This window comes from Athene noctua, chromosome 4 (assembly GCF_965140245.1).
Source record: "Athene noctua chromosome 4, bAthNoc1.hap1.1, whole genome shotgun sequence".
NCBI classification, from domain to species: domain Eukaryota; kingdom Metazoa; phylum Chordata; class Aves; order Strigiformes; family Strigidae; genus Athene; species Athene noctua.
In genome coordinates, this window is record NC_134040.1 from 48,669,718 (window position 1) to 48,693,356 (window position 23,639).

The 23,639-nt window shown below is 39.2% G+C and overlaps 1 protein-coding gene across 17 annotated transcripts in view; it reads right to left on the minus strand.

The window, feature by feature from the left end:
- The window catches only part of ANK2 (ankyrin 2), a 253,472-nt gene that overhangs the window by 111,651 nt on the left and 118,182 nt on the right, over positions 1-23,639 (minus strand). For 14 of the 17 annotated variants that reach the window (XM_074905236.1, XM_074905230.1, XM_074905229.1 and 11 more), the window contains 5 exons: positions 17,016-17,114; positions 12,956-13,141; positions 12,455-12,478; positions 10,213-10,311; positions 8,963-9,061 (listed from right to left, as the gene is read on the minus strand). In XM_074905236.1, coding sequence (XP_074761337.1) covers positions 8,963-9,061; positions 10,213-10,311; positions 12,455-12,478; positions 12,956-13,141; positions 17,016-17,114 — 507 coding nt within the window. The remainder of the gene's footprint in view (positions 1-8,962; positions 9,062-10,212; positions 10,312-12,454; positions 12,479-12,955; positions 13,142-17,015; positions 17,115-23,639) is intronic. The other 3 variants (XM_074905237.1, XM_074905233.1, XM_074905235.1) reach the window with 1 other exon arrangement.

Sequence of the window (23,639 nt, forward strand, 5' to 3'; positions counted from 1 at the left end):
TGTTCTTATCTATAATTTCCTCTAAAAGTAGAGATAAAAATTTGCTACCTATCCTATTCTACCTTGTCACAGCTTCTATAAATGCATCAACGTTTACTATCTGTGCACCTTCCAATTGATGAGTGAAGCAATATGCTTTGCAGCCTTCCCATGTAACCTCCTTCTCTTACCTCTTTCTGCCCTGGGGAAGACAGCATGTATATTTTTTAATTATTCTATTTAATACCTTAAATTCTGTTTTCGCTTATATGTTTTCTTCAGAGATGATAGAAATTGCAAAGAAAAGGCTGTTGCAGTAGAAGAATTGGTACACAAGACAATGAGGACAAACTGACATTAGACAACATCAGGAGACACACTGGTGCACCAAATTAGGCCTCTTTTGCACCGTTATCTATTTGCAATGAACCTCAGTGCTCTGAAATCTATTGCAGGAGTTTGCCTGTGTACGTTTTTAATCATTCCATTGCTAATTGGTACACCATGTAAACTGAAGAACACATGCTGACCAAAATACCAAACGCATCATTTGACAGGACATACAACACTGGGTAAGAGACACAGGCTTTCAAGCACAGATAATGGTTATCCCATAAATCAAAGGCTGCCATGCTGAGAGACAAGAAATCCAGCAGTTTTATGTTTTAAGAAGATAAATACTTATCTCCTCATCCCAAATAGTTCATAATAGCAAGTTAAACGTTTTCATCTTCCAAATGACATCCTGTACCTGGTGTTCAGTTGTTCCCACATGTGGTACTCTCCCAGCTCATGCTTTTCAATGCAACCAACAGCGGGGACACTACAATCCTCTCTAAATGTATGGAAGCTATGAAATTCCATCATTCCTAATTTCCTCTTAAATAGCTCTCAGAATGGAAGGTAAAATTTTGTGCTTTTTTTTCTTGAAAAATCAATCACTGGTCATTTTTTAACCTGCAAAATTAATTCTGAATTCTGTGCATGACTCCTAACTGCAAGGCTCAGGAAGATAAATTATTGGGTCATTTCACAGTGATTAAAATGCTTGACTTGAGCTTACCAGAGAAACCGAGAAAAAAGGAAGCTGTGCTTACGAGAGATTCTTAATGGGAAATTACATGGGCAGCATCTTAAAAGAAGGACAGTTGTGCTCATTCAGTGCTCCTTCAGACGAAGACTGATGATAGCACATGAACAAAAGCCAAATTATCAAAGAATTTTTCTAAACTGCAACTGCATTATTCTCATTTTATACAGGTGAAACAAAATTTTAGCATTTTGTATGTTAGACATGCAAAATTGTCTAATTTTTCTCAAAAAAATAAAGTCCTTTTCATTTGTTCATTTTTCATTACTTCTAAACCTCATCTCTTTAAAAATGAATGAGGCAAGTGTCCATCTTGCTCTAAGCTCTCAGAATCTTGGCCTAATTAAACACGCTCTGAAGTATTCCTCCAGGTCCGTCATTCAAAGTACAAACTTTAAAAATACAGCAAAAAATATACCATGCATTTGCTTGAATAATGAGATATTAACTTAAATAATTCTAAATAACAGTCACTATCTATCTAGCTGGCTTAGATAACCTGTACAACATCCCTTTCCCACTGCCTTGTAAACATTGTATGAATCCACTAAATTTTTTACACCAAATATCTGCATTGTGATTAGATATTTATAATCCTACATTGCTTTAGGAATGGCAAACACTGCCAATGAATTATTAGTGCTCTGCGCACATGTGAAGACTAGGAGAAAATGTCACAACAGCTTTACTGCAGGAAAAGGCGCCGTAAACACAGCATAGCACCAAGACAGGGCAGGATCCTGCTACAATGGCTTTATGGTAGGAAACCTACTACCATGAGGAAATAGCAAAGCAGTGCCTATTTTGTAAGGATGCATATATACAAAAGGAGACATTATTATAAATAAATCTCAATAGGTTCCCAGAACGAGTGTTATGGGGTGTCTGAATCACAATCATAACAAAAAACTCCACACACACACCACCACCACCCCCAAAAAAAAAAAAAAATCTGAGTTCCAACCCTCACAGCTTCCTTCCTTTTCTTTTCCCATTGGTATCATACATCTCTGTGACTGACCTTCCATTTCTTTCAGCTCCAGCTGAGCCTCCTTTCTTTTCTGTGGCCCTTCTCCAACCCAAATGGCATACCAGACTTTCTCCCCACCATTATCACATCTACTCTCCTCTCCAGCTCCAGCTGCCACGCTCCAAGCACACAACGTGTTTACTTTCCCACACAATAAGCTTTCCATTCCAAGACTAGATGCTCTGATTCATTCCAGGGATTTTTTTCAACTGTAAATATTTTGGACAAGAGCCTGCAAGAGGAGTCTAAAGGAAAGTCCCAGAGCAAGAAAAATTTCATTTCAATGTTGGCAAGATTCAATAGAAAAAACACAAAATGTGTGTCAACTTCAGCATTTGAGACAGGTGAATGTGTTCCTCCCCCTTCTTCTAAGGTAGAAATGGAAAAACCAGTAAGGTGAGAAAGGCTTGTGAATAACACTATCTTAAAAGCAAAAAAGCATACAAAAACTAAAAAAGCCTTACATTCTTGTTCTTTTTTTTACTATACAATCTGTAGAGAGATGATAAAAACAAAGATATGACAAAAACTGCATTCATAAAGAATACTCCTAAACCCCTCTAATAGTAACATTTCAATATCCCACATATCTTTACTGCTACTATTTCATTATATCGGAATTATTTTTTAATAGAAACATATATATATATATATATAGGCCATGCTGAAATTGCTCTGCTTTTAAATGCTCCCAATAATTCTTTCTGTAATAATCATTACTATGTTTCAGGAAGGCTGTAAATGTTTTCCTGCTCTCAATGTGAGAGCTGATAATCGCCACGATATTCTTGACCACATGACATCAATTTAATCATAAATTGAACCTTCCACCATCTTTTAGAGAACAAGTTTCTGTGCAGATTCCTAGCCACAGTCTGCACAATTCCTTCTGAAACTGAACTCCACTGGTCTACCACCATAAGTTGTACAGGTCATAAGTTTAGCTACATTTTAAATTTTTAAACAAACATATGTCACTGAAGTTCTTATTCGGGTAAAATTGTAGAGAATATAGGTTTGACTAAGATTTTAAATATGAAATATTTTAGCATAAGAAATTTTACCTGTTAATTATTTAGCAAACAAAACTCCAGATAAGGCTTGTATGTAAATATAAGTACCACAAACATAGATATAAAGACAGTTCTAATAAAACTCTCCTATTAATATCACTGAGAATGGAGTTTACATTTTTGCTTTAGATAGAATATAAAAGAGAAATTAAATTCCCCATTTTAGAAACTTATTTAGTAGTTAGTTCAGAAAAATGGTGTAGCTTGCCAAAAAAATTTAAGTAAAATATTATTTTAAAATTTATAACTGTAGCAAGCAGATTTACTAGCAAGTCTACATCCTTATACTCTAGTGAGAAATGCCATAAAGTTTCAGCAAATATGGTTTTAAACATATAGAAAATAAAAATATGTAATTCCTGCAGTAAGCAAGGCTTTCCTCTGACATGCAACATTAACTGTGGAAGAGTAGGACACATGCATAATTTACTTCCTTTGAAGAACATACATTTGAATTTATTTATTTTTTTTTCTTTTTTGGACAATACAGGGGCTCCTAATGGATTATTCCAATGGGATATTTTCAAACATAAAAAGATTTCATATATTAACACTTCAAAATTAAAGTATTGAGGCTCATCTAAAATCTGTAAAAATAAGTTTCTGCATCTTAATTTATGCATCATCAGATGTCATGTAATAAAGCAAGTTAAAAATAAACTGAATGAAAGCAATGAACACTTTTTTAACCAAAGAGCTTATTTTGATGCAGTATGGAGACCAAGAATAAAAGCCCAAGCTATCCAGCGATGAAATATCCTAGTACATTTAATTCTACTGTTTTTCAGTGAATCTGACCTACTGGAAAAAAGCAGGTGTTCCTCATAAGAAGCGAAAAGGCGAGTATGGAAAGGCAAGCATGTTAGTACCGAGGTGGAGGAGGCGGAAGTCTGTCCTTTAAGGTACAAAACACATGTATGCATGGCATGCAACACACAACCTACCTCTTCAACACCCTACATACTCACGGCCATAGCATAGCACACAAGGCATGCGGACAAAGCAAAGGGGAAAGAAAAAGACACTGAGACGATATAAACACCTGGCATGAAGACAAGATCATGCCACAGAGACACTGACAGCAAAACCAAAGCTCTGGAATCTTCCCCACTGTGAAGTACATGCAGCCAACCACCACCATGTGCCTCTGAGCAGGGAGAAGGCAGAAGATGAAAGCAAGAGGAAGCTGCTGAGCCTGTGCAAACTGGGGTATGTATACTCTAGGATATCGCTACTGGTTTTCACTGATATCTTTGTGGTGACAGCTTCTGAGCTAATGTAGCAGCTGACAAAGGGCAGGAAGCCAAGACAATGAGAAAATTAAAATTAGCACCTTCCACCTACACTGGGCAAAGTCCTGTTCTTTCAGGTTCATTCACAACTGCACGTCAATCTTCGTGGGTGAACGGGGAAGGGAATATACCTTGACCTCTTAAAATCCAGGATGTCTTCTACAATCATCTCTGACAACTTGTCTAAAACAAGTATCTAAATACTGAACAGGAAATAGGTTAATTCAATACTGTCATTCCACAGGCCAAATGAACCCTTTCTGTACAACTATGGTGCTTATGAGTATGTGGAATATCCTGACTGCATCATATTATTACCATTTCATGCTTCTTTACCATGAAATTTTAGACACTTATTATGGAAGATTTGACCAGGGATGATTTACTGCAGGCTTTCATGAGAGGCAGCATTTTCCATCATCAGTAGAAGAAAAGAGCAAGGAGACATCATTTTGTAAATAATCAGAAATCATAATCATAATCACATAGAAAGTTAAAAGGATAATCACAACTGTCTTCTTAGTTTATGAAGCAGCAAATGGTTGATGTAATTAATATCAAAGTAACTGCAGAGGTTGAATCAACCACAAAGGTAATTGATTGCAATATCCTTTACCTTCTCCTACCTTTCTACCTTATTAACAGAAACGTGGTGGGACGCCGCACACAATGCAATCAATGCTACAAGCTCTTCAGGAGGGATAGACAGGGAAGGAGAGAGAGGTGGTGGAGTGGCCCTGTATGTGAGAAACTGTTATGACAGCTCTGAATTCAAGTATAGTGATAATGGGGTTGAGAGAGTTTGGATTAGGTTAAGGACCAGTAGAGCAGATCTTGCTGTGGGGGTCTGCTATAGACCCCCCCAACCAAAGCAGTTGAGGTGGAGGAAGCTTTCTATAAACAGTTGGGAGAAATCTCGTGGCCACTTGCCATTGCTCTTGTGGGGGACTTTAACCTCCTGGGTATCTGCTGGGATCACAACACAGCAGAGAGGGAACAATCCAGGAGGTTCCTGGAATGTGTGGAGGATAACTTCCTCACACAGCTGGTGAGTGAGCCGACCAGGGAAGGTGCCTTCTGGACCTGCTGCTTGTGAAGAGGGAAGAGCTTGTGGGGGAGGTAAAGGTTTGGGGCTGTCTAGGGTGCAGTGACCATGAGATGATTGAGTTTTCGATCCTTGGAGAAACAAAGAGAGGGGTTAGTAAAACAGCCACCTTAGACTTCTGGAGGGCAAACTTTGACCTGTTCAAAAGACTGATGAACAAAATCCCTTGGGAGGCTGCCCTGAAGGATACGGGAGTCCAGGAAGGCTGGACATACTTCAAGAGAGAAGTCTTAAAGGCACAGGAGCAGGCTGTTCCCGTGTGCTGAAAAACAAGCAGGCAGGGAAGGAGACTGGCCTGGCTAAACAGGGACCTTTGGCTGGATCTCAAGAACAAAAGGAGAATCTATTGCCTTTGGAAGAGGGGCCAGGTCTCTCATGAAGACTATGAAGATGTAGTGAAGCTATGCGGGGAGAACATCAAGAGAGCCAAAGCACAGCTAGAGTTCAACTTGGCCACAGCTGTTAAGGATAATAAAAAAAATGTTTCCATAAATTCATTAACAGAAAAGAAGGATTAGGGAAAATCTTCCTCCTTTACTGGATGCAGAGGGGAACATGGTAACTAAGGATGAGGAAAAGGCTGAGGTGCTCAATGCCTACTTTGCCTCAGTCTTTAGCAGTGGAACTGGCTGTTCCCTGGACACTCAGCTTCATGAGCTGGGAGATGGGGAGGGGAAGCAGCTTGAGGTCAGCACAGCTGAAGAGGAGGTGGTCAGAGACCTGCTACACCACTTGGATGCACACAGGTCTGTGGAACCAGATGGGTTACACCCAAGGGTGCTGAAAGAGTTGGCAGATGTGCTCGCCAGGCCACTTTCGATAATTTACCTGAAGTCATGGCTAACTGGGGAGGTCCCATTGGACTGGAGGGTGGCAAACGTGACACCCATCTACAAGAAATGCATAAAGGACGATCCAGGAAACTACAGACCTGTCAGTCTGACCTTGGTGTCAGGGAAGGCCATGGAGCAGGTCATCTTGGGTGCCATTATAAGTCATATAATGGACAACCAGATGCTTAGGCCCAGTCAGCATGGGTTTATGAAAGGCAGGTCCTGCTTGACAAACCTGATCTCCTTCTACAACAGGGTGACCCGCTTATTGGATGAGGGAAAGGCTGTGGATGTTGTCTACCTTGACTTTAGTAAGGCCTTTGACACTGTTTCCCACAACATTCTCCTAGCGAAACTGGCTGCTTGCAGCTTGGATGGGCACACACTTTGCTGGGTAAAAAAACTGTCTGGATGGCCAGGCCCAAAGAGTTGTGGTGAACGGAGTTAAATCCAGTTGGCAGCCGGTCACGAGTGGTGTCCCCCAGGGCTCGGTGTTGGGGCCACTCCTGTTTAACATCTTTATTGATGATCTAGACGAGGGGATCGAGTGCACCCTCAGTCAGTTTGCAGATGACACCAAGTTGGGTGGGAGTGTTGATCTGCTCGAGGGTAGGGAGGCTCTGCAGAGAGACCTGGACAGGCTGGAGCCATGGGCTGAGGCCAACTGGAGGAGTTTCCATAAGGCCAAATGCCGGGGGCTGCCCTTGGGCCACAACAACCCCCAGCAGCGCTACAGGCTTGGGGAGGAGTGGCTGGAGAGCTGCCAGTCAGAGAGGGACCTGGGGGTGCTGATTGACAGCTGGCTGAACAGGAGCCAGCAGCGTGCCCAGGTGGCCAAGAAGGCCAATGGCATCCTGGCTTGTGTCAGCAATAGCGTGGCCAGCAGGGACAGGGAAGGGATCTTGCCCCTGTACTTGGCACTGGTGAGGCTGCCCCTCGATTCCTGTGTTCAGTTTTGGGCCCCTCACTACAAAAAGGACATTGAATGACTCAAGCGTGTCCAGAGAAGGGCAACGGAGTTGGTGCAGGGTCTGGAGCACAGGTCGTACCGGGAGCGGCTGGTGGAACTGGGGGGGTTTAGTCTGGAGGAGGCTGAGGGGAGACCTCATCGCCCTCTACAGCTCCCTGAAAGGAGGTTGCAGAGAGCTGGGGATGAGTCTCTTTAGCCAAGTAATAAGCAATAGAACAAGAGGTAATGGCCTCAAACTGTGCCAGGGAAGGTTTAGACTGGATATTAGGAAGCATTTGTTTCCAGAAGGGGTTGTTGGGTGTTGGAATGGGCTGCCCAGGGAGGTGGTGGAGTCCCCATCCCTGGAGGGGTTTAAGAGTCGGGTCGACATAGCACTGAGGGATCTGGTGTAGTTGGGAACTGTCAGTGTTAGGTTAATGGTTGGACTGGATGATTTTCAATGTCTTTTCCAACCTAGACGATTCTGTGAAATAACAACTTTTACACCCAGCTCTAAACTTTATGTTCTAAAGCACCCTTATTACTTGGAGATACAATTTTTCAGATTAGGGCTCAAAAACCAGCAGCTTTCAAGAACAAGTCCTGTGCAGTTTAGTTCGCATAAATGACCACATTTTCCTAGGTGACTCCAAAATCCCATTTGAAATAATTAACCCTGCCCATGTAAATTCAGGGGGTTTTCTTTTGTCCTGAACAACTGCAAAATCACCCATAAATAAAGAGCACAGTACTGGCGTGGCATTTCAACAGGACAACTGGGAGGAGGAAGCCAGTGAGAATCATCTAATTCTCTACAGTTAGTCTCAGAAAGAGGTAAGTGGCTGCTGGGACAGAGTACATTACTTGTTCCCAGTATTGACTCTTCAATAAAAAATGACTGCCAGCCCACTATAGAGGTTTTCATGAGGCATACTATGAATGGAACAGACGTTTAGGAGTCGGGGAACTGAAAGGCTTAGCTGAGTCCAGACCCTGCACTTCCCATTGCTGTGCAGCATGCGTGTTCTTATGTCATGTGAGGCTGGACCTACTAACAGGCTTATTTCCTCAAAAAGATCAGTTTCATCAGCTTTATCTTCTATGATGTAGGTAGGTTATACAGGAGACTAAAGCAAATAGTATTTTTGCCTCCTACTGTCACCAATACCTGCCATTCTTTAGTCTGATACTGTAGAAAACAGCCTACATTAAGACAAATTACAATCTGAAAATAAAAGGTATGATTCTGAGTTCTGTTTTTTAAAAAATGTACAAAAATACTTTTTTTGGAGTCACGATTTCAGTTTGGTCCAAGTTTTAAAAGGAGTACACTTGTGAAGAGGCAATGATTAACATTTCTGGAGCTGTGTTCAGATGAACTTTTTTTTTTTTAAAATCATTTATAACAGTCATATATAATGTCTCACTGTGAGAACAGAGAATAAGACACAATTACTGAAGCTGAATTCCTACCTATCAATCTTGGTGTTCCCAGTCTCTGGCTCAGAAAAAAAAAAAAACAAAAGAAAACAAAACAAAAACAAGCAAGCAAAAATCCCAATCCATTCCCAAGAAGGGACAACATCATATTCAGGGAACAGAAAGACTCACCCTGGTTTTGGCATCGATCTGCCCTCCACGATCCAACAAGAGCTTCACCATGTTTGTGTTTCCCCTTTTGGAAGCCACATGCAGTGGGGTGATTCCATTCTACACCATGAAAAGAACAAACAATGAGCATGATGGATTTGGAGGTGTATAATGGTGGCGAATTTGTGTTTGGATCACAAAAAATGAGACCATGACATTGTAGAGAAAAAACAAAAATGTACTTGAGCATCAGAGCTAGGCACACACCATATAAGCTAGAGTTAGTAATTCCTTTCTAAGCAAGAACCTTTATTCGTTGTTTGGAGTTTTTTAATAAATGAAGAAGCGCATCTGCCAAAGCAGCAAACACCACAGTCCCAGAGTCAGACAAATAAACAAACATATATCAGAGTCCCAATGAGTCAATATTCACAAAACACTGATGCATTTAAATCACTGCAACATACACAGAGTACACAAATGCGCGGCTCCTGCACAAAGAAACCTTCTTAGTGAAATGCCAATAGCATAAAGGAATAGGTCCTGTTTAGGCTGAAAGTCCTTGCAAACGCTTTGGCTGAGGAAAGAAGTAATATTAGCAGCTATTCCAGACTGGCAACGGGAGGAAGTCAGTCTGAAAGGCAGAAGCCTAAAGTAATCCAAAGTACATCTGGCAAAATTAAACATAAAACTTGTGATCCGGTAGCTATGCTGAGGTACAGATTACCAGAGGTTTTCACGGCACCAGATTCCACACTTCAAACTGTGTAATGTACAACAGTAAAGACAACATTAGGTAGCTCTGCAGTTGTTTACCACAGAAGAGTAGTCATGATTAATTAGTACTTCTATTGTTTCATTTATATAATGGCAATATAACTTACGTTACTTTTTCAAAATATGCTTATATGTGAAAATATCAGAGAAGTATAGTAAATACTGAACAAACCAAAAAATCCTATGTGTATTTCTGGAGTATGTCTAACTGACAGAAAAGCTGAAGTGAGTTAACACATTATAAGAATATCAGCTTTCTGGAGCTAGTCAAAGGAGCCTGCTTCCTTCAGCTGGGAATACTCGTCACTACTCAACTCCCAAGGACTCTGGTGCCTCACATGGAGGCTAATCTTTAAGAATTACTGAAAAAAAGACGTCTTTGAACATAACAGCATTACTTTGCTCCTCACTTCCTCTTGACTAAGGATTACACAAAGAAACACTCCCACTTTTTTAGGTCATTACAACTAAAAAGAGAAAAAAATTACCCGTACCCTTGCTGTAAAATCAACTGCAGCTCCTCGGTTTAGCAGAAGTGTTGCCACATTGACATTTCCATAGTGCGCGGCTATGTGCAAAGGTGTAAAGCCACTCTACAAAGGGAAACAGCCCTTATTATAGAAATCGTTTCATACAAAATAATCAACTTATCTAGAACTTGATTTTAAAAGCTGCTGGCAAACAAATGTATCATGTTAATTTTATCCAAGTCACTTATAATATAGCACAGCTTTTCAGACAGAAAGTGCAGTTCTCATATGACAGGTTATCAAAAGTGCTTCATTCTTTCATTCTACAATTCAGTCTTCTGAATCAGTGGTCAGTAAGAAGAGTAGCTTTCATCATAAAAAAATAATAATATATTAGCCATTCTTAAAGAAAATAAAAGAAGTTTCTTTATTACAATTTGGAAGCAACATGGGTCTTTTGGGCTGCATTTGTTTGCTGGATAAAATGACCACAAAAGTTGCTGGACTCTCATTTTACTGCTCTTATAAATATTGACAACATATTTTCTTCTTTTTTTTTAAAAAAAAAAAAAAAAAAGCAGTGGTTATTCAATATGTAACCCAAGAATTTTGGTGTATATAAGAAATGTCTTAGTAGCATAGTATAAGAATCATAACTATTTATATACAATTTGGATCTCAAAGGATCTGAAGAAGCTTTGCCATCTCTACATCAGAAAAAAATACAATTTACTCACTGCCTCTGGAAAACTAGGTGAAACCCACTCCAACTATGAGATATAGAATTGCTTGACAACAACATAAAAAGAAATTAATTTTTCAGAAACTAGAACACAGAGCAAGCTTTTAGTCTTCTCATAAGTAATTCAAGTAGAAAGGAACTTGCTTCTGAGGTTTCCCTGAAGAGCTTTACACTGATTTGGTCAGATCTTACTGTTAGTTACAGAAAGAGAGAAATACTTTTGGATTCTAGACTATAACATATTTTCAACCAGGTTTCATTTCTGTCAGTGTACAAATCATCACTTTAAACTACTCATGGAATAAAGAAATGTAGGCAGATGTTGCACTCTGAAATCAACTTTATTGCCAAAAGATACTGCAATCAGCCCACTATTTTACCCTAATTCCATTTACTCCCTTGTCAGCCCACAGGTGATCCTGGTCAAAGTACAGTCAAGCATTCATTAAAACTCATCCTCTTGTTGCTGTGATAAATGACCAGGCAAATGTCTGCTGAGGATATTACACACACAAATACATTACATTAAGCTACAGACCTAATGCATATTGCATTAACAGCTACCTTCTCACAAACACATTTGCCTGGTGACAAATGCAAGGTATTGCAAAGTACCATAAGGGCCAGTGAAGGAGCAGTAACCCTTTCACATTGACCACAGTGAAGAACGTGCCCATGGGCAGATGCCAGAGAGAAGCTGTCACCCTTTCCATTCACATTGTCAGCTGCAGCTCCAGGCAACTTGCTCATGTGTGCACACTCCAAGTGTGAACCACTTTCACATGGGTGCATGCATTCAAAATTAATTCCTTCATCTAACAGAGGAACTCCATTATTTAAAAGCAGGCATTCAAATAATGACCACATTCTTGGAAATAATTGCTTTTCCTAAATGTGACAATGATCTTTAGGGAAGAAATCACAGTTCTAACCAATCAGACCCATGATTTTTAGTAGAAGTGCTTGGAGAGTTGTATCTCCAGATTCCGTATGAGAAATGTAATATGATGTGCTGCAGGTAAATTCTGATTATGTGATATCCCTTAAGAACTTTTCAAAACTTTATTGAAAAGATCATAATAAGAATAATATTAAAAATAAGCAGACACTGTGAAAAAGTTTTTACTTCAGAGGACTTGATCATATTTATTATTGTAAAAGAAGAAAAATTAATTTTACCATTCTTCTGGCTGAGCCAGACACCTTAACTTAGTTACGCCAAGTGAGTGCATTTTCATAATTAATGAAATTGAGCTAGAAAAGCATCTTTATCCTCTTAGCTCCATTACTCGCTTCAGACTTCTTTGAACTGATGTAAATTCTCAAAACTTTACTTCAACTTTCAAAAATAAGTTCTAAGACAAAGGGTGAATAAAATAGGTTTGCTGAGTTACAAACGTCTATGTATTGAAAAAGAGCCATACCTTCACTTTTAGTGCTAAATAATAAAGTAATATTGCCACAGAGCAGAGAAAATAATTATAAGTAACAGAAAGAGTAATTAAAAATTTTTGATCTCGGTACCTCAGTCGTCCTATTCACCATCATCTGATGCAGCATGGTTTGGGAAAAAGAGGAACAATATTAAAGACTGGCCACAAAATTAAGAACTATGTTGCTTTTTGAAATGAGTTATGCTGTTAATTATGGGAAAAGCCACTCAAGCATGCATTAACTTTAAATACAACCTCTGTTCCCATGGGCAATAAACCAGTATCCTATTTAATAAGGAAGCAGTGATTCTGCTTCCATTTCAGTGTCTTCTGGTTTACAAATAATGACAGAAAGCTGGTTACCAAGGAAATGGGAGGTATAACTAAAAAGCAGAAAAATGAGTTGTTTGTAATTACTGAGTAGCTAAACACTGCAAAAGTAGATATATTAGTGGTGATACTGGTCGAGCAACTTGTCTTTCCCCACAGAAGAAATTACCTTTAACCACTAAGACAAAGGAAGTAAAGTTTGTTGCCCATCGGCATTCAGCCGCATGACTAGGCTGTTACCTCTGCAGCAGCATCATGTTACCTTGGACTGCACATCGGCATTATGGTCGTTCTGCAGTAAGAGCGCCGCCGATTTGGTGTCATCTTTTCTAGCGGCAATATGCAGAGCTGGTAATCTCACTTTCCCCTTGGTGTCATTTTCCAGGAGGATGGCCACTGCCTGGTTGTGCCCTTGTTGCAGTGCAACAGCTAGAGGAGTGAAACCGTCCTGGTAGAGAAGAACACAAGACGAGCTCAGTAAGCTGAAGGACATACAGCTTCAGTGATCTGCACAGCGCTGTTCACACATAGAAATTTGATAAGCAGGTTACCAGCTGTTTTCTACCTCTGCACCACTGTCTCCAGTGAAATGACATCAGAAGCACAACTTTTTAACCGAGATACAATTTCAAACACGTCAGAAGCACACTTCTTCCATTTCAAAGTAGTCTTTTCTAAGTCAAGTACAAGATAGGGTGATTTTAGAGTATCTCTCGTAATTACTTCTCATCTTAAAATGGGCCACAAAGCATACTGTTAGCAATATTTTGGTAAGGATTAGGGAACACTGAACAAATTGGATGTGAAAAATATATAGGAAAGCTGTTTCTGAATATCTCATGTCTCTGCAAAAAGAAAGCATATCTTTGGATGTATTTGCTGCTGTTCCCATTCTCAGTTACACGTGCCCCAGATTGCCAATGCTTTAAAATGTGTCACATGATCTTGATAGCTGAAGTACTGCCTGCTCCCATATCTTCTATTCTGACTACAAAACTGAATCTAGCTCCAGTCTTGCATGCTGCCCAAGCACATATGTGCTGTAACCACATGCTACATCCGAGGGTGGCTGAACCACACGGAACAAAGCAGCTCTCTGAGTCTGTGACCAGAGGCATGGTGAATAACAACGAGAGAAAAGGGAAAGAAATAAAGCAAGGTCCTCTATGTCTAGGTAGAAAGGAACAACTAAAGAGATGATTATAGCCAGAAAATGAGAAAACTGATTTAGATACACTGTAAAAGGCACAGGAATGACACAGAGTTGATTTGGAATAAGAATATGAAAAGACGATAACATAATAAAGGACAAGTTAGGAAGGAATAAGAGCTAACATATTCTGAAAGAAACATCTGAAGAATTGCCAAAGCAATTTTCCCCCTTAGTAATCCAATAACATGCACTCCCTTTTGGATAGAACTGTGGGTAGGTGCATTGTAACAGCAATACTACTATGGTTTCTTTCTGTGATAGAGATTAAATTCTGTAGAGTGAATTAAAAACTGGTGAACAGCTGATGAAACAGCTGAACTGTAAAGATAATTCTGAGATTGTGGCTACATTAGGTGTTGAAATGGCTTAATGCATTTGCCTTTTGCCTCTGGGAACATGAGAACAAATCCTGGATTAGAGGCCCTGTGAAACTGAGCTCATCCTTACTATCATTTTGTATATATACATATTTAAGCGTTAGAGGAAACGAAATATATCCAAAGGCAGTGCAAGTTTCAAAGCTTCAATGACAAGATCGTCCATTTGATTTACGCCGCTTTATCTTCCATCTTTCTCTAAAAGGACACAAATCTTTCTGCATTCCCTCTCCTACTGCTGCTAGAAAGGAAGGCTGACCAGAGCTCAAAGAAAGCATTTCATTTCCTCACTTCCCCACATAAGGATAGCCAATCTTTGATGTCAAAAGGTCCTTCTCAATGTATTTCAGTGGCATCCTCAGTTCAGGCTGCCATCCCACCTTATTTAATGTACCATTTCTTCATTCTGTTCATGACACTAACTCTGGGCATGTGAGAAGGCAGACAGTGGCTCAGGCCACCCTTCACTAATACTCAAATCACTGAAACCATTACCTCAGCAAGACCTTAAACCAAAACTTATCTAGTTAAGTGATAAGGGGGGGTAGATGGTCTTTACTTTCCAAGCTACAAAATTGAGAACTGGTCTTTCTGATGGCAGAAAACTGATTCGTACTCAGGTTCAGAGTGGCGGGCATTTGATTTTTTTTCTCACCCCTGCCTTTTTTTTTAAAAAAAACCAAAACAAAACATAACACAGACTATACTGTGAGTTCCAGTGATGCCTGGACATCTGCATTCAAGCAGAGGCCACAGTAACTATAACCATCTCAGTCTGGCAGTTCCTGTAAACCTGATGAATGAACTTCCAGTGCACCTGATCAATAAAAGTTACTGGGAGAAAGGCTGAGCCAGGCTGGGCTCCTGGAGAGCCACAGTTCCATGTGGCTCCTTCACAAGGAGTGTGTTTCTGCCATGTTGCCTGGCAATCACACGGGGTTTTATATTTCAGAAGGCTGACATGTAACATGATCACCATATATGCAAGCCATGAGAGCATTATTTTAAGACCTGTCATCAAATGTACAGCATCCATTGAAAGAAAGACAGTAAAGCAGCTGTTAACACTAGCAGTGTGACTTAGAGGAAAGGAGAGTGAGCATAGATGCACCATTATTTCAAATTCATCTGTTTGTGAAGGCAGTCCAGTATGGGCAAGTTTCTCTACAAACTAGGGAAAAGTAATGAACATGAGCAAAAGCTCTGACAGCAGAGGAACTTTCCTATTATTACTTCACACATGACATCCATATCCACAGAAGAAACAAGAAGCCAACACACTTTGCAGCACAGAGCCTGTTCACTCGTCCCCCTGGCTTGGAGTAAAAGCACATTTGGCAGAAAGAGAACAGCAAGAGGAGGAAACAGGCTGAGCACAGTCCTCATGACCTAGGATTTTTCCCCATTGCCCTCAAATCCTCTTATTTGCAGAAGGAAGTTCTTATTGAGATGTTCCTCCTGAGATGGAGTCTCATCTCACTTTGGTGTCTGCCCTTCTTTCACTGAAGTTACTGCAGGTTCACAGCACTCTAGTTAAATCCAGAACCTATCAACTAATACCATCCTTCCGCATATTTATACTCATGTGATCTGACAGTAGAAATAAAGTGTCCGAGAAGAAAACAGCACACTGACTGCTGAGCAAATTGATGTGATCCTTGCTAGTCATTCGTGTGCCAATTTATGCTAATCACAAACAATGAATATTCATAGGTCACACAAAGTCATAGACAGGCCTCAGAATCAGTAGCTGGTCAAGGAAGTCCAGCTGTCACCAGTCCTCACTTAAGGGAACAGAAGGAGGTTGGAGTAAGTGACCACCTGAAGCCCCTTTCTACCTGTGAACCCAGCACCACAAAGAGGCTACTCCATCCACCACTTTTGTGCATGCACTTGCCTGTTTCTCACTTTTTCTCTACACAGAAAATATTCTAAAACTCATCTAAAATATCAAGACGCAATCTAAAAGGAAGACTGTCAACAACTGTTGATACTAATTGGTTTTATACCATTTTACACTATACAGAGACACCCTTCTGGACACAGTCCTCATAGTCCTAATTATGGTACTGACATTATGTTCCACACAATTTTCAGCTGGCTGAGGAAGAAGCTAAAGCAGGCCTCCAAACTACCTTCCCCACAAGATCCCTTATACAGCTGAGAGTGGGAGATACATGCTATAATCTACTCCCTGATCTTTGCCCAGATCTTAAAGTGAAAATGAAAAACTATCACAAAGATAGCCCTGTTGCTCAGGTGACGGCACTCCTAGATGCTTGAGTTTTCATTGGCTTTGTCGGAGACATATATCTGTTCAAATGAAATGTTGTACCTCTCCACTTAGCCTATGATCTATTCACTTCATTCCCTGACAATACCACCTTGGCCTCCTACAGCCCTAAGGACCTCTCTTCAAAGCCTCATTCATTTTTCAGAAAATTCTCCAGAAAGCTGATAGAAGAAATGGGCACAAAATAAAGTCAGTGGAAATTCTGCTGTTAAATGAATCAGGCTGGATTTCATCCCTTGACTTTTCACCACTTCTAGAGCAGTTCACCCTTGTCTTCTGTGCATGTAAGGAAAAAAAGGGTAAGATTAGTGAATACAACTGATTGAAATGAAAGTGTTCTCAACATACTCCATTTCAAAAATCTTCTGATTTTAAGCTATCTGAATAAAAAGGCAAAGGAAAATAAGAGCGTGTGTAAAGAAAGAATAATATCCCTTACCTCAGTAGCTGTGCTTTGGTTGGCTCCATTCTCCAGGAGATATTTCACCACTTCAATGTGGTTCTCTTGAGCTGCCATATATAAAGGAGTAAAGCCATTCTAGGGAGAACACACAAGAAAATACTGTAATGAGGAAGTGGAATATACCAACAATGAATCCTAAATAAATACACAGCTAAAAATGCATTTTTGGTTTTTTAACTGAAATGTTTTAAGTATGTAAGTAGAACAACTTTGTATGTTTTAATTTAATATGGTAATATTTAATGCCATGTAAGCCCACAAAACTACAGGCTTTCACACTCATTTTCTTTTGATGCATACTTTAAGCAAGCAATGGACACACTAATTATTAATACAGCTATTCCTTGTTGATAATGCTCAGGGACTGTAAAGCTGGCAATAAAGTTTTATGAAAGCTGACAAGAAAGCAAGAGTTTCTTCCATTTATTACATTAACTGAACCAAAGACATCATCCCCTGGAGACCATAAAGTCCATACCTCATGACAAACTGTGTGGAGATGGCAAAGACTTAACATACTACATAAAATTTTGCAATACATAAAACATTGCAAATCAAACATAAAGGAACTCAACCTTGCAAAGTAACAACTGCATTTCTGACCATACAGTAAATTCATCTATCACTTAACTACAAACATTCATTAAACTGTCCTAGAGTCCTTAAAACAATCTGCTCTGGTTAATACACAAATTTTAAAAAATTCTCCTGAAGTTGATTAAACTACAGACAAATTCATTAGAAACTTAATTCCTTTATTCCCATTAAAATACTTTAATGCAAACAACTGTGATTAAGTAGCTACAAAATCCTTATGAAAGAAAGTCATGGAAGTAAGCTGTCTGCCTGATTAATAACTTTTTTCTAAGAGCTTTTAAGATTGTTAAAAATGCCTTAGAAAATTATTTAATATTCTGTAGATTATCACATAACATAAGAGGACACAATCACCTATACTTCTGCAAACGTTCTTCTGTCTTGGAATGGTACTTTTAGCTAGAACATAAGCCATAAACCAGACCTCAAGCATGCAAATTTTTTTAATTTTTTTTTTTTTTAATCTAATCTTCTAATATTTTTTTTATCTTGAATGATAAGCTTGTGTATTTACACAGTCAGAATTAATACAAACACTTTGATAATGCAGAGCCTTGTCTCAGGAAAACCAATAATATTCCTTCTAGCAAACTTGCTATGGAAGCATTCCAGTCATTTCCTAATGAAATGAAAATCTCATTTTTCAGTCACTAGATAACACAGTTGATTGTAGGATTGATGTCTTTACAACCTCACTCTGCATTTACAAATGTAGGAGATTGCTCAGGCAATAAGTGTCATTTACGTTAAGTATGTCATATATGTTGCAGCAAGTCTTTTAATACTGCTTTGCATAATATTCTGGCACTTCCATCAACTATTTTGGGACATATAATTAAAAAATGGCACCCAGAGAACAGTTAACAGCAGTTCGGTGCCAAAATTGTGGGGTGTATTTTGAGTGACTTTGCACAGGGGCCTGTTTTTGCAGGTATTATCCAATATTCTCAGTAATGACTTGAAGGATGGAATAGAGTGCTCTTATTACAGTTACAGACAGCATGAACAAGACAGTTTGCAAGTACACCACACAACAGGATCATAATTTGAAAGGTTCCTGTTACCCTGAAGAAAAGAGCTGGAAATGTAATTTAATAAGGACAAATATAAGTTTCTCCACTACTGCAAGAAAAACAAACTTTGCAAACAGGGAATGACAAGTTAGAAAAGAATTCTGCAGAAAAGGACCTGAAGGTCACAGTGGTCTATCAGAAGGCCACTGGTCAATGAGCTCATTCTGCTGTAATAAAGACAACCACTGCACTGGCATAAAAATACATCTCCCTGGGGAAGCTATTTTTCTTTGAGAAAAGACTAGTAATTGGTGTTATTCTGTCTGGAAAGGCAAAACTGAAGGCAAACAAGATAACAGTCCTTAAAGAGGAGGGTAAAGGTTTGCTCTGCATGTTCATGAAGACCAAAACAAGTAGAAAAGCACAGTTTACTAAAGCTGCGGGAGAGAAAGTTCAGGTTAGACATCAAGAAAAGCCTCTTAACAGCAACATGAGTCTGCACTGCATTTTGACGGGCAGCTTCACTCTTCCCAAATCACTGCTAAAACCAGGCAGCAAACTGGAAGCACAAACTAGGAAAAAGAAGGAATGCTGTTCAGTGTGTAACTAGGGAGGTGCAGAAGGCAGGGCATTGCCAGGCACAGGGACTGAGCTGGCAGTAGGAATTAGGAACAGACTGGTTCCTTTTCGATTGCGCTCCTACAGAACAGCACAGAGAAAACTGCAGGTAACTGAGTTGGCTCACTGTTTCGGTTTTCCTTCCCACTCCAGAGAGAAACAAAATGGCAACCTATTAGGTATAACTAATAGTAATTTTCCACTCTCCTCATCACTATTTTAATATTAAAGTCTTATGTAGCAGTTTTTTAAATGGTAATACGTGCCATTTATAAAATCCTTCTAGCACTGAATATTACATGGATGAATACAAAGATCACACTGACTAATATAAATTGGGGAATATGAGAATTTTCTAGCCAGAGTAAATCAATTTACTTAAAAGCTCTGAAGAATTTTTTTTTTTAATCAACTCAAGCCCCTAGTTCTGGAACAGGATGAGGACAATAAATCCTGGATTAGCAGACCATAAACAATACTTATATGACTTTGTGACCATTTAGTATCAAGAAGTACTAAACGCTTTTCCACAAAGAGATCCAGAAGGGTGCCCATTATATCAAGGATATCCTCTTCATGTGCTAGAATTGTAGCTGAAACTACAGCGAGTGAGGGTAAGGAAATTCTTGCACATAAAATCATAGCCTTTTTTTTTTTTTTTTCCCTTCAAGCTTTATTTATAGTTTAAAACTACTGTATGTATTTTCTTGGAAATTGCAACAGCATGCAAAGGTCTATGTGCGAAACTGCCTATACAACACACACTAAAAAAGTTTCCCCTGAATTTCTACCCCTGGCAAGGTCAAGCCCAATTCCTTCTGCTGGCAGGGTGAAGTCTGCCTTCTCCGTGAAGAATAGGTTTCAGAGCTTCTAATTACAGTGTTCCTGACCCCAACTCTTCTAACTCTTGGCCGGAAAACTCCTATTTTATGATTCCCAATATTACTGCTCTCCTTAGCCGAGTTCTGCCCAGTGGAATTACCTGCTAGCCCTGCTGGAGCTCTCCCTTCTCATTTGTTCATTGGACCCCAGGACTTCCAGGCCTCCTCCCAGCCTGCCTAGTTCCTACGATGTGTCTGTCTGTCTGTAGACTATACAGCAAGTTTCTGTCTCTCTCAGCCAGTCCTGCAGTTAAATGGAAATGCCCACAACAAAAGCATATGCTTCCCTTCATCTCCTTTACTTGTCTTAATCTAAAATCCCCTTCCCAGATTCTCAGCTTTTAGTTTCAAAGAGCTATACGCTAATACTTGGTTTCTGTGTTCTGCTTCTAGAGATATCTCAAAGCTCAAGAGTCCAGATGTCTGCAAATTGAAGAAAGTATGTTTTCCCTAGACTTTTGTTTTACCACCCCGAAGTGTCTCCTACTGAATCAATGACATTCTGGTTAATGATTCTCCATAGATATACTGCAAAGGAGACTGACCTCTCCCCTCTTTGTTTTAGCCTGTGGAATGGGATACAGGGGTTTACTGGGCCCGGGCTGGGGAATCTTTATTTCAATAAATTCTCCTTCAACTTATGATCCCATACTGTATAAACACAGTCCAGAATTAAAGTAAAAATACAGTGACATAGAAATGAGACCTGGAAAAGAAGAAATAGACTTTATTTTGCTTTTTCTGAAAGCCTGGCTGTGTAATTATGTTATGTCTGTATGTTTAGATTTCATGCATCATCTGAAAAATAGAAATTAATTTTGTAATGATATATAACATTCATTTTCAAACAATGATTTCATCAGAGTATTTGTAGTGAGGACAGAGTACTCAGACTTCATTATCCTTACAAATGTATACTGCTTGATGTTTACTGCTATAATATAAAGTTATAATGAGAAATTAACATTAGACAAATAGAGTATATTTCATACTCCATTCTTCCTACTACATTCACTGATTTACTTGCTAATTTGCAAAAATGAGTAGCTCTCAATGATTCTTCAAGCTATTAATGCAAATTGGCAAGTCTATATATGACTCAGAATTTGTATCATTAAATTTTGCCCAAGCTCTAATGAAGAACACAGTGCGAAGAAGCAGAGGGATTATTAGAGCATTTAGAAAATCATACAAACAGTTATATAGCTTGGTTGAGCTTTATTTTATGGCAGGCTTTTCTCTGCATGCAGTACCAAATGATCAGAAGCACACATCTTCCAAACTCTGATTAGTAGCCAGTGCATTCAAATGACTAGCCTACCCGTGCTTGCCCATGAAGATAGTACCTCTTCCCTCAGTTTGCCACTTTTAAGATGACATATGAGAGTCAGCAACACATCCTGTGACTAAATAACTAATGTAAATCCAGATGAACATTATCTATTTTATTTTAAAGGCCTCCAGGAACTGTTTAAGACTGTATTAGAAGATCACTGAGATTACCAAGGAAAACAAGACATCTGGCATCTAATGTAATTGTTTACATACAGGAAATATTAATTCCTACTTACTCTTCAAAGTGTAATTACCAGTCAGAAGGTCAACACAATCAGCAGATTGCCCAAGACAGGCCTCCTATGCCTCTCCACCTTACTGCCTTGGTTCTTGGTTTGGTGCTTTGGTAGCATTCTCCCCCCAGTTTTGCTTCATATCAAGGAAATGAAAAGTTATTTTCTCAAGGTCACAAATTAAGACCAAATTAGTTAGGCTTTTTCTGCAGCCTTTACTACAATTCTGTAACTGCGCTTCTCAAGCAACATTCAGAGAAGATTTTGTACACAAAATACTGTCCATATAAAAGCTCTGTTTCCTTTGGGTCACTCTAGCGTTTCCTTCATAGGACCTCACAATGCAACCTAAGAAAAGCTTTTGTGAAATGGTTCTACCTTCCTTCCGGTGCCTCCTTCTCTTTCTGCTCTGCTTCAAATTTAAGATAGCCCCAAAAAGGAACAGATATTGACACAAAGGATGAGACAGGAATGAGACAAGGGCCATACAAGCTTAGATTACTCATGAAACAGCTCATACAGATTACAAAATCTTCTGATTTATGGTCATGTGTTAAGATATCATTCTACACAGTAAGATCACGATCATGCTGGGGCCTTTAAATTCAATAACTGTTTCAGGATTTTTTCTACTTTTCAGAATATTGCTCAACTTCAACAAGAAGGGCAAGTTCCTGATTTAAATCTTTATTCAGTGACATACAATTCAACTCCTTGTTATCCCCATTTTTCCACAGATCAGCCTACATCAGTGACACCTACATCTCTCCTTAACAGTTAAAAGAGGGTAACTCTGCCTTCACTCACTGTTTCCCTTTATCTCAGTCTCCAATAATCTCCACAGGAGAGGAAATAAACAGTCTAGCAAAGCCTATTCTCTCTTGAATAGGAGAATGTTATGCAGGGAAGAAAAGGACCAGAGACACTGGGCACAAATCAAAACACCAGGAGGGTCCCTCCAAACAGCAGAAAGCACTTTTTTTCGTGTGAGGGTGACTGAACACTGACACAGGTTGCCCAGAGAGGTTAAGAAGTCTCTATCCTTAGAAATGTTCAAAAGCTACCTGGACATGACCTTGGGGCACCCTGCTCTAGGTGACCCTGCTTGAGCAGCGGGGTGGTCAAGATGACCTCCAGAGGTGCCTTCCAACCTCAGCCATTCTGTGATTCTGTGGAAAATCCTCTAACAATCCAAGCAGTTAATTAATTTTAGCCTATGAAATATGAGAGTTACGAATAAATGCAACACTGCAAACTAAATTCAGAATGCACATCTTGATAGAATCAACAATATCACAATTCTGGGAACTTTGTTGTGCATTCTGCTCAGAGCATTATTTTCAGTCAGTCTAAAAATAAACTCTTCATAAGAGGATTGTATCTTAGCAGGACAGATTCTCTGCCTAAAAGGGTGAATTAAGGATAGATCAAGGTACCTACTCTTAAAGTCTCTTTTTTTTTTTGGTTAGCATGCGCCAAACTCCAGAAGTTTTATAGAACGGTAACCAAATATTCACATTCCTCTTTCTTTTCCATTAAAATAAATTTTCTATAAAACAAATATATAATTCACACTCTTTTTCAAGAAAAAAAAATCCTAGAAATATTTAGACTACTACATCCATATTTATATTCAAGCAAATATGCAATTGTCAAATTTGTGAAGATATGCTAAAGGCAAATTCACAGCATTTAAGTTACCAAATGTAAGGTGCCTAAGAAGTCTCATTTTGCCATACAGTCAAGGGGAAGTGGGCTACTCCAAAGAAAGATTGTGAATATTCAAACCAAGATCCCATCTTACTCAACTGACAGCTTAAGCAACAAGAAATTGAGAATGCAAAGGTGGGTAGAGGGAAACTACCCTTTATTACATCTATGACTAAAGAGGATTAGAAATAACATGTTTAATGGAACTCTAAA